Source organism: Pygocentrus nattereri, chromosome 5, assembly GCF_015220715.1.
Source record: "Pygocentrus nattereri isolate fPygNat1 chromosome 5, fPygNat1.pri, whole genome shotgun sequence".
Taxonomy (NCBI): Eukaryota; Metazoa; Chordata; class Actinopteri; order Characiformes; family Serrasalmidae; genus Pygocentrus; species Pygocentrus nattereri.
The window spans coordinates 21535920-21548419 of NC_051215.1; the positions used below are offsets into that span (position 1 = coordinate 21535920).

General features: G+C 38.9%; 1 protein-coding gene across 2 annotated transcripts in view; it reads right to left on the reverse strand.

Annotated features, from left to right (window-relative positions):
* Positions 1-12500, reverse strand: part of anapc1 (anaphase promoting complex subunit 1) — a 122171-nt gene that overhangs the window by 93114 nt on the left and 16557 nt on the right. The window contains exons 8-13 of one of the 2 annotated variants that reach the window (XM_037538864.1): positions 10468-10613; positions 10112-10335; positions 9255-9464; positions 8066-8161; positions 7464-7554; positions 7296-7361 (exon numbers count right to left, since the gene is read on the reverse strand). In XM_037538864.1, coding sequence (XP_037394761.1) covers positions 7296-7361; positions 7464-7554; positions 8066-8161; positions 9255-9464; positions 10112-10335; positions 10468-10613 — 833 coding nt within the window. Of the gene's footprint in view, positions 1-7295; positions 7362-7463; positions 7555-8065; positions 8162-9254; positions 9465-10111; positions 10336-10467; positions 10617-12500 lie in introns of both variants that reach the window. The other variant, XM_037538863.1, reaches the window with a different exon arrangement.

A 12500-nucleotide genomic window follows, 5' to 3' on the forward strand; every position in this document is an offset into this window, starting at 1 on the left:
ATCAGAATTTCTGGAAACAACCAAAGGTGTCCTGCAGGGATCTATTCTTGGTCCGATCTCATTTTCTACTTACATAAACAATATTGCCTTGATGTTAAGAGGTTGCAATATTCATCTATACCCTGATGCCACCACGCTGCACTGCGGTGCTGAACCTGGGCACTCGAATCTCAAACACGTGCTTAATGCTGATAAACCTCTGGTTGTCCTCAAGTGTAAGAAACTACAGCAGCAGTCATCTACAGCAATATTCAAACATGTCCTTCACATGCAGGCCGGCATAACATGTTTTGCATTGTAAATATCCTGTCATTTGGCTTCATGATAAAACATGTTGAATCTGAGAATTATACAGAAACAAAGCTTCTTTTTTGATATTAGGTAGGAAAAAGCTGTTGAGGCATTGTTTCTTTCAGTAACTAAATATGTAATCCAATGGCAAGATGTGAAGAATATATTGTGAATATCTTCAGCTGTTCAACTGGACTGGACTGAGAGCAGTGCAATACCTTAAACACTGAATATAAATCGTTGTACAATCACAGTATTCAAAGTTCTCACAGCATTTTTAAAATCTGTGACTTTTTTGTTTTTATGGCTTATCAAACATCTGTTACAGGTATCAAAACAAAATGATGCATATTATGGATGATGAAAACATTTTAAAGTATCATGAAACTATACTGTTCTCTGTAATTATACTATGCACTTACTCAGTTATAAACATTATATAGAAAAAAAAACAGATCAGCTTCTCTGATTGTCTAAAAACTCCACATTGTTGTACCTTTATATAGCCTCATTAACTACCATCATATATATCATCTTTTAAGTAATCACACTCTAAAAATGATGGCTCTTTAGGTAAAGAAAACTGTTTTATGTAGAACCATGAAAAGCCAAAGAACACGTTCCATGATTAAATGGCTATAATACACATATATGTATGTGTATATGTATATATATAGATTACATATAGATCACTGTCAGTGAACACAGTATATGTATATACACACACACAAACATACATGCATACATACACACCCCACACACACACACAATATATACCCACACATATACACACACACACATACATACATACACACACACACACACCCCACACACACACATATACATAATATATACCCACCCATATACACAAACACACACACACACAACCCCAATTCCAATGAAGTTGGGACATTGTGTTAAAACATAAAAACAGAATACGATGATTTGAAAACCCTTTTCAACCTATATTCATTTGAATACACTACAAGGACAAGATATTTAATGTTCAAACCAATAAACTTTATTGTTTTTTGCAAATATTCACTCATTTTGAATTTGATGCCTGCAACATGTTCCAAAGAAGTTGGGACAGGGACAACAAAAGACTGGGAAAGTTGAGGAATGCTCAAAAAACACCTGACTGGAACATTCCACAGGTGAACGGGTTAATTGGAACCAGATGAGTGTCATGATTGGGCATAAAGGGAGCATCCCTGAAAGGCTCAGTCGTTCACAAGCAAGGATGGGCGAGGTTCACCACTTTGTGAACAACTGCGCAAGCAAATAGTTAAACAGTTTAATAAGAATGCTTCTCAATGTGCAATTGCAATGAATTTAGGGATTTCATCATCTACAGTCAGTAGATGTACAGTCAGTAGTCATAATATCATCAAAAGATTCAGAGAATCTGGAGAAATCTCTGCAAGTAAGCGGCAAGGCAGAAAACCACCATTAAATGCCCGTGATCCCTCAAGAGGTGAAGGAGAGGGTGCTGGCAGGATGGAGTGGGTGGAGACGGGTGTCAGGGCTGATGTGTGACAGAAGGATAGCAGCAAGAGTGAAAGGGAAGGTTTACAAGACAGTAGTGCGTCCTGCTATGATGTATGGTTTGGAGACTGTGGCTCTGTCTAAAAGACAGGAGGCTGAGCTGGAGGTGGCGGAGATGAAGATGCCATCTACAAGTGCAAGTTAAAACTCTGCCATGCTAAGCTAAAGCCATATATCAACACCACCCAGAAACGCCACCGGCTTCTCTGGGCCCGAGCTCATCTGAGATGGACTGATGCAAAGTGGAAAAGTGTCCTGTGGTCTGACGAGTCCACATTTCAAATTGTTTTTGGACATCGGGTCCTCCGGGCCAAAGAGGAAAAGGACTGTCTGGACTCTTATCAGCGCAAAGTTCAAAAGCCAGCATCTCTGATGGTGTGGGGGTGTGTCAGTGCCCATGGCATGGGTAACTTGCACATCTGTGAAGGCACCATTAATGCTGAAAGGTACATACAGGTTTGGGAGCAACATATGCTGCCATCCAAGCAACGTCTTTTTCAGGGACGTCCTGCTTATTTCAGCAAGACAATGCCAAGCCACATTCTGCACGTGTTACAACAGCGTGGCTTCGTAGTAAATGAGTGCAGGTACTAGACTGGCCTGCCTACAGTCCAGACCTGTCTCCCATTGAAAACGTGTGGCGCATTATGAAGTGCAAAATATGACAACGGAGACCCCGGACTGTTGAGCAACTGAAGTTGTACATCAAGCAAGAATGGGAAAGAATTCCACCTACAAAGCTTCAACAATTAGTGTCCTCAGTTCCCAAACGCTTATTGAGTGTTGTTAAAAGGAAAGGTGATGTAACACAGTGGTAAACATGCCCCTGTTCCAACTTCTTTGGAACATGTTGCAGGCATCAAATTCAAAATGAGTGAATATTTACAAAAAACAATAAAGTTTATCCGTTTGAACATTAAATATCTTGTCTTTGTGTGTGTGTCTCATATATATAAAAAGTATATATGTCTAAAGTATAGAAAATGGTTCTATACACACACACACACACACACACACACATATATATATGTATATGTATGTATGTATGTGTGTGTGTGTGTGTGTGTGTGTGTGTGTGTAGAACCATTTTCTTTACTTTAGACCCCTTGAAAAACCATGTTTCATCACTTATAACAAATTCAGTCATCTGAGCTTGATATACCGTTACTCTGATCTTTACTCTGAGCTCAACTTTCCTGGAAATAACCTCAGAGATCTTTCATGCTCTTACTGTATGAGTCATTTAAAATGACATCACAAATCTGTTTCTATCAGAGTTGCTTTGACTTAATGTTTTTGCTTATAACTGTTTACTTTTTCCTCGTTTTGGAGCTCTGCATCACTGAAAATGAGGGCTTGCCCTTAATGTGTTTTCCAATATTGTAATAAATGAAACTAAATTAAATTTACTGACAGTTTAGCCTTTGCATTCCTCAGAAAAAACACCAAGTGAGATTGCATGTCACAAACATTATAATATTTGCATATAACTGCCTACTGCCAACTCATTAACTGAGCACTGAATTAACAAACGCTACACTGGTCTATAAGGTCACATAGAACAACAAGCCTAGAACTACAAAGACAGGAGCAGCTTCCTGGAACGCTGAAGAAAATATTCTCTGCTCTTGTTAGCCACCACAACAAAAATAAATAAACTCTCGTCATGAAAACAAAATGCAATAATGTGCTAATCATTTAAAACCTATATGTAATTGACAATAGTACAAAGGCACATGCACTGCTCAAAAAAATAAAGGGAACACTTAAACAACACAATATAACTCCAAGTAAATCAAACCTCTGTGAAATCAAACTGTCCACTTAGGAAGCAACACTGATTGACAATCAGTTTTAAATGCTGTTGTGCAAATGGAACAGACAACAGATGGAAATTATTGGCAATTAGCAAGACACACTCAATAAAGGAGTGGTTCTGCAGGTGGGGACCACAGACCACTTCTCAGTACCTTTCTGCTTTCTGGCTGATGTTTTGGTCACTTTTGAATGTTGGTGGTGCTTTCACACTCCTGGTAGCATGAGACGGACTCTACAACCCACACAAGTGGCTCAGGTAGTGCAGCTCATCCAGGATGGCACATCAATGCGAGCTGTGGCAAGAAGGTTTGCTGTGTCTGTCAGCGTAGTGTCCAGAGCCTGGAGGCGCTACCAGGAGACAGGCCGGTACACCAGGAGACGTGGAGGAGGCCGTAGGAGGGCAACAACCCAGCAGCAGGACCGCTACCTCTGCCTTTGTGCAAGGAGGAACAGGAGGAGCACTGCCAGAGCCCTGCAAAATGACCTCCAGCAGGCCACGAATGCGCATGTGTCTGCACAAACGGTTAGAAACCGACTCCATGAGGATGGTATGAGGGCCCGACGTCCACAGATGGGGGTTGTGCTCACAGCCCAACACCGTGCAGGACGTTTGGTATTTGCCAGAGAACACCAGGATTGGCAAATTCACCACTGGCGCCCTGTGCTCTTCACAGATGAAAGCAGGTTCACATTGAGCACATGTGACAGACGTGACAGAGTCTGGAGACGCCGTGAAGAGCGATCTGCTGCCTGCAACATCCTTCAGCATGACCAGTTTGGCAGTGGGTCAGTAATGGTGTGGGGTGGCATTTCTTTGGAGCCCCTTGTGAGACCATATGCTGGGGCGGTTGGCCCTGGGTTCCTCCTAATGCAGGACAATGCTAGACCTCATGTGGCTGGAGTGTGTCAGCAGTTCCTGCAAGATGAAGGCATTGAAGCTATGGACTGGCCCACCCGTTCCCCAGACCTGAATCCGATTGAGCATATCTGGGACATCACGTCTCGCTCCATCCACCAACGCCACGTTGCGCCACAGACTGTCCAGGAGTTGGCGGATTTCTTGAGTCCAGGTCTGGGAGGAGATCCCTCAGGAGACCATCCGCCACCTCATCAGGAGCATGCCCAGGCGTTGTAGGGAGGTCATACAGGAACGTGGAGGCCACACACAATACTGAGCCTCATTTTGATTTGTTTTAAGGACATTACATCAATGTTGGATCAGCCTGTCGTGTGTTTTTCCACTTTAATTTTGTGTGTGACTCTAAATCCAGACCTCCATTGGTTAATAAATTTGATTTCCATTGATGATTTTTGTGTGATTTTGTTTTCAGCACATTCAACTTTGTACAGAACAAAGTATTCAATGAGAATATTTCATTCATTCAGATCTAGGATGTGTTATTTGAGTGTTCCCTTTATTTTTCGAGCAGTGTATACAATGTTGAAACTGAGAAATTTTATTGTTTATTTGAAAAATATTTACACATTTTGAATTTGATGCCAACAACACATTCCAAAGTTGGAACGTGGGAACAAAAGTCTGGCAAAGTTGTGTAATGCTAAACAAACACCTGGTGGTTGACTGACAACAGGTCAGTAATATGACTGGGTATAAAGAGCATGTCAGAGAGGCAGAGTCTTTCAAAAGTAAAGATGAGGAGGGGTCACCACTCTGAAAGACTGCCATCAAATGTGCAGCAATTCATGAAGAACGTTTCTCAACATAAAACAGCAAAGAACTTCTGCTTGTCATCATCTTTGGCACATAATACCATTAAAAGATTCAGGGAATCTGGAGAAATCTCCGTATGTAAGGAACAAGGCTAAAAACCAGAATTTGATGGCCGTGATATTTGGGTCCTCAGGCAGCACTGCATTAAAAACTGACATGAATCTGTAGTGGAAATCACTGCATGGGCTCAGAAACACTTCTGAAAACCACTGTCTGTGTAAACAGTTTATCACAGCATCCACAAATGTAAGTTAAAACTTTAAGACGCAAAGAAGAAACCAAATATAAACAGGATCCAGAAACACTGCCACCTTCTCTGGGTCTGAGCTCATTTAAAATGGACTGAGGAGAAGTGGAAGAGAGTTCTGTGGTCCAACGAATCAACATTTGAAATTCTTTATATCTTAATGTCAAACAAGAATGCGAAAACATTTCACTTTCAAAATTACAGCAGTTGGTCCTCCTCAGTTCCCAAATGCTTACAGAGTGCTGTTAAAGTAGATGTGACAAGACACAGTGGTAAACAGGACCCCATGCCAACTTTTTTGGAATGTGTTGTTGGCATCAAATTAAAAATAGGCAAATATTTTTCGAAGAACAATAAAATTTCTCAGTTTCAACATTTGATATTTTGACTTTGTAGTATTTTCCTACATATTAAAAAAATATGATTTACAAGATTTGCACATTTTTGGAAATGTGTACACACACACACACACACACACACACACACACACACACACACACACACACACACACTATATCACAAACGTTTTAACCAAAATTTTAACAGCACAACCACTCTTATGGCTCACGTTTAAGATGGCACAAAAAATGCCGAGCCACAAACACAAGCACACTCATGCTGGAATTAAAAATCTAGTATAATTTTAACACATGATGCTTTTTTTTCAGTCTGCTGATTGCTTTGGTGCAGTAATTGCTCCTGACCAAAACATGATTCCACTATCTGCCAGGCATGCTTGGCATACGGCTGTATATTGTCTACAAACATAACAAAACTTTTTTATATCTTTTTTGTATCTTGAAAAACGTACCATTCAATGTAAATAAATATTGAAACTTTTTATTTGAAGTCACTCTGAACCATTTTTGTTGATCTCCTGGACAAGCAATTAGGTACAGCATAGACAGTAGCTGACACTAAGTGTGTAAGTTTTTAAGTAGTTTCGTTCCAACAGCAACAGGATGCTGAATATTACGCTGCCAACAGCAATCCTCCTGCATAGTATTCATGCAAATACTTAGTATTTTTGTACTACACATTACTCTAATTGTTTATTCTTTTAGTATATTTTGTTCTATTATTTATCTTCACTTTCTTTTAATATATCAGTAAATAGTGTATCACAATGCTTTGCTCCTGTATATTTTCCTCTTTTTTGCTCTTCTATATCTATCCATCTGTGTATCCATGTATCCATCCATCCATCACAAATAAAAAAAATAAAAAATTAAAGCTACACTACGCAAGTTTTGGGGATCTGGAGCCCTCTCTGGTAAAAATGTGTAAATTCACACAACATGAAGAACATTATAAGAAACATTTGCAACACAAGCTCTGCTTCAGATCCCAATGAACGTATGAATCTGATGATAAAAAAAAGAATTCATTCTGAGATCTCAGTCAAAACTGAAGGACGGGTCTTCTGAAGACTTGAGTGAATTATGTACTATTGTAATCATATCTTCACCAGTATAATATTGTTTTTGCATTTGAAGCAGCAGCGCACACTCACCATATTTTAGACATATTTCCTTTTCTCCTGACTCTCTAACGCTCAATTTTAAAATCTTTCTTTAATGTTAAAAACTTATATAGTCCTGCTTTAAGCGTGAAAATGGAGAAAAAAATATGTTAAAGACTGCATAAATGCCAGCTCACCCGTGTGACTCCGGTGTACAAGACTAAGCTGCCATTGGTCTCCAAAACCAGCAAAGCATCAATGTCCTACCAAAATAAATCCATCCAATCAGGTGAAATGCTTATTATTTAATTAGCAAATTTCCAATCCATTCATTTCATCTCTAATTTGCCGTCATGGATCCTCACCTCCAAGGGTGCAGCATCTTTAGCAGGAATGGTGGTAACTGACGCAAATATCAGCTGGTTGGTTTCATTGCCTTCAAGAAACTTCACACACCTGAGAAAGTCAGACAAATACGAAAATAAAAAGGCAAGTTAAAAAGGAAAAAGGCAGGTTATTTACTAAAGAAAATGGTTCAATATAGAACCATGAACACTCAAAGAAACCTATGCATGCTTAAAGGGCTTTACATCACAAAAGGTTCTTCAGATTGATGGAGAATATGATTTAGATGGTTCTATATGGCACCTTTTTGAAAAGGGCTCTATATAGCACCACAAAGGCTCGGCTGTTGTGATAATGTCAAGCTTGTAACAACAGATGAACACTTTATGGTGCTATCTAGAACCACCTAAAGTGTTCATGGTTCTACATAGAACCATTTTCTGTACTAAAGAACCCTTGAAGAACCACCTTTTTTTTTTAAACGGTGTACATGGATCCAATATGTCTCCCATGTGGAATAAGCAGCAAGCAGGCTCAAAAAGAATAACAGCAAAACAGCACTTTGGAATAACAGCAAAGACAAGAAGAGCCAGAGAAAACAAACAAGCGGACTTGTGCCCACCTGAGCTGCTGGTGGGATTCGACCAGAAAGCACAGGTATCTGCTCTCACACAGGTCAGAGGTGATGAACACTTTGGAGGCTTGACAGCTTTTCTCCCTGAACAGATACATTATAAACGTTCAGCATGTATGGAAGCATTTCATTTTCTACAGATACTGTCTCATTTTACTGTATATATAAGCATCATAAGAGGCACTGAGGTGACATACAGCTTATTCTCACACAACAGCCTCAAATTACGCCTATAAATATCAGTCATCATTATCACGCAGATAAACATAATTCAGTAAATCAGTATGGTACAGAAAAATTTACTTGAATTATTTACTTTTATAAAATTTATAGAGTTTTTCAGCATTTTCTTTTAACTTTGTCATCTGTGCTATGTAAATATATACATAGATATAGCGTTTTGCAAAAACTGCCTTAAAAAATGTGTTTAAGTGGCTAGGACAAGTTGGAAATGTTACTACAAATAAGCTTAAAACCAATTAAATCATTACAATGAATACAAATAACATCAATAAAATAATTAGTCATTATATATGTCCTGTGTTCGTTTAACAATTTCTAAATCTCTCATTGAGGAACTGCAGCAGTTAGCAGTTTTCAACCAATACTTGATTCAGTTAATCTGGTTAATTCAGTTAATCATTTAAAAAAGTGAGCTCCTGATGGAATTTGGTAAATCGATGTGATGGTTGTGGGTTTCCAGGAGGAATCTGGAACTTTGTTCTCCAAACCAGCTCAAAAGATTTTAGCTACTTTTAAAAAAATAAATAAATAGAAATCTTATAAACTGTATGTATGCTTATTTGCCTCTAATTCTAACGCAATATGGTGATCAAATACACACTTACTGCCTTAAATAATGTGCCTAAGTGCCAGCATATCATAAAATGTTGAGGGTAATATATATATATATATATATATATATATATATATATATATATATATAGTGTACAAATTTATATTCAAATCTTACTGTGCTGTGATACTTGGTCACAAAAGTTGGAAATAAATGTATCAATTAAACCAATTCAATCATTTAGCCTCATTTTTTAGTCACTCAACTAAGCGTCACTGTTTACATATCCAAATCCAAATTAGCTTAATGCTTTTAATTTGGGTCTCAGTATTTGTCACGTCTGTAATAATAATGGAAAGTAGAGTAAAAAAGACTGTTAACCTGTGAGTCGTAGTGGTTTCTGTCCACAGCTGCTCAACGCACAGGTCAGGCAGGATGGGCTCCATTTCGGGCAGCAGCGGTGTTTCATTTAGGGTGCTGTTAGGTGAAGCCAACAGGCTGTGCCCACGGGCAGACGGGGAGTGGCACGATATGTTAAAACGCTGCCCTCCAGTAAAAGAGGGAGCCGCGATGCCAGGGGAGTGGGCTCGACTGGTGAAGAGGCACAAACAAGGTATCAAAAAGGAGAGTCACAGTTGAAATAGGACAGCTGGCTTACTTGAAGCAGCACTCCGTCACTTGCACAGCAAGACAAAAAAGCACTGATTTCAGTTGAAACTTAGTTATAAGGTAGACTCTGTCTGGTGCAAGAGATTCACACTGTAGTTAATGCTTTTCCATAGTGAGCGTCAGATATAATGCGGTTCTTTCATCCCTCACATTACTACTATAGAATAGAGAAACCGAGCTGTAATCTGGTGTTTGAATACTGTGATATGCTCTGATGTGGTAGGAGTGGTGGCAGTAAGACAGCCTTCAAACTTGAAAGAAATAATGGTTTAACATGTACCGCGATATGTATCAATTTCAACCGATATGATTTTTTTTTTTTGATAATGATAATATTTTTGGCCATATTGTCCAGCTCTATATATACATAAAATTAACTGACTTACTTACTGACTTAGGCTGCAAATTTTCAAGCAATATTCTCATTAGTCACATTTGTCAGTTCTAAAATAACCAAATTCAACCGTATGGTTAAATTAGAGACTTTCCTAAAGCGGTGTAAAGACACTGTGGTTCTGAGGTCAAAGAGTTACATCTTCTAATCAGAAACTTTCAGAGGTCCGGCTAACCTGAGGGCAGCCATGCTGGAGATGTTGGGCGAGTGGGCGCGAGAGTGCAGGCTGGGGGACGAAGGCACGCGACCCTGGTTGTGCAGGGCGTGGCAGTGCAGCGGTGAGCCAGGAGAGTCCAGCCGGGTCACATTCCTCAGATGGGTGCCAAGGAAGCTGTGAGTAGCCATGGGGGTCTGAGCAGAGCCATCCGGCCCGGGACACTTCAGCACTGTGGACTGTTCCTGCAGGGAACCACAAGACCAAAACTATGACTTACTTTACTAAGTCTTTACTGTCTTTCCAATAGTGATATAATACTTTCTCTTAAAAACTCAGTTGTGATGTAAAATCAATAACAGCAAACCCAGCGTTACCTCTGGTGTGACTTTGCGCAGAGCCCAGACTGTATGAGTGCACTGCAGGGCGTCATAGGTCATGATGACAGAAGGTTGCTCACAGGAGAAAACCACTCGAAGTGCATTGTCCGAAACGTACTGTAGCCGTACCGTCTCAAACAGACCTGCTAGACAGAGGGGTTTGTCACTGCGCTGTCTCAACTGCAGTGCTAGAGGGTCAAACTCCAGCACAGTGTGGAGATTTTTCTGCTTAAGCACATCTGATTCAACTCACAATGATTAAAAACGTGCATTTCGTGAACAAAAAGCAGACATTGCACAGCTTATGCAATTCCTTTTTTTTGTCACTCAGTAACCACGAACTGAATAACTAGTCACCCAGTAGTCAAGCTTTTCTTCTCTTTCCTATAAGTATACATACTGATGCTTTTCTGTCTATTTCCATGTGTTTATGTGTTTGTCTTCGTAACTGTCTTACCTGTAATTATTTGTTCTTTCACCTTTACAGAGTTGCTATATATGAAATTAACATGCTACTCATCTGGCAATTTTTATAAATATGAGGGCCTCTTAGAATTACATCTATGCCCTGATAAAACACTATTTGGGACCCGCTGGTGCTTTAATTTAAGTCTCACCTCTTTCACCAGCACATCATTAATCACCTATAAAAATAGATATTTGGTAATGCTCATTGATAATGAGATTGCATTGTGCATCTCTCACTACAATGTCTAGCGCAAACATTACGTTTCTGAGCTGGAACGTAAGAGGCATTCATACACCAATAAAAAGAACTAAAATATTTAATATTTTTAAATAATTAAATATAATGTAAATATTAACTAAACCAAATAAAGTATTACATTTAGAGCAGGACAGATCAATCCAATGCAAAGATCTCCAATGCAAAGATTTTGCGCACCACTAAAATATTGCAACAATACATGGTGGACTTTGGACTAGGAGACATCTGGAGACTGCAACACCAGTTAAAGAATACACTTATTTTTTTCAGGTTCATCACTCATTCTCTCGCATAGAGTTACTGGCAAGAAAAAAATCAATCATACCACATATATCACAATCAACAATCCATCCGATAGTAATCTCTGATCATGCCCCTATTACTTTTAGCTTTAATGACACAGAAAACGCAGCAACAAGGCCAAGATGGCGATTTAATACGTCACTCATCACAGACAAAGAGTTCGATACATACTTTAAAAGAGAGTGGACATCTTTTATGGAAACCAATGATCTACAAGAAACCTCGCCCATACTATTATGTGAAGCATCAAAAGCAGTGATGAGAGGGAAAAATCATATCATATTCGGTACATAAGAAAAAGATGGATCAGGAAAAGCAAAGCAGCCTAGAACAACATTTAAAGCAACTCCAGAGCTCATAGGGGAACAAAACTCAAAACCCAAAAGTAATAAATGAAACTTTTAAAAATTACTACAAGATCTTATACTCAAGAAATAAAAGTTACAAAACAATCTGACATTGATGCCTTTCTAGATGATATCAGCCTCCCCAGGGTGAATAATGACCAAAGAAACTCCTTAGAAGCACCACTGACCAAAGAAGAATTCAAGAAACCAGTTCAACTAATGGAAAACAGTAAATCACCAGGTATGGATGGATTTCCTGCTGAATTCTATAAACATTTCTGGATATCTCGGCCCTGTTTGTAAAGACGGACAATGAAATAAAAAGAACCTTGTCTATTCCATCCCAAATGAATACGGCACTAATTTCAGTATTACTCAAACCAAATAAAGATCCAACACTATGTTCAAGTTACCATTCAATATCACTTACTTAAAAATTTTAAGTAAAGCACTCTCAACAAGACTGGAAAAAGTTCTATCCAATCTTATCCACCCAGATCAAACAGGCTTTATAAAAGGAAGACAGTCATCACATAACACACGACAACTTATCAACCTTATTGACTTTTCAAAGAAAATTAATAGGAAAACAGTTATCTTATCTTTAGATGCTGAAAAAGCCTTTGATAAAGTAAATTGGGATTTTCTCTTTA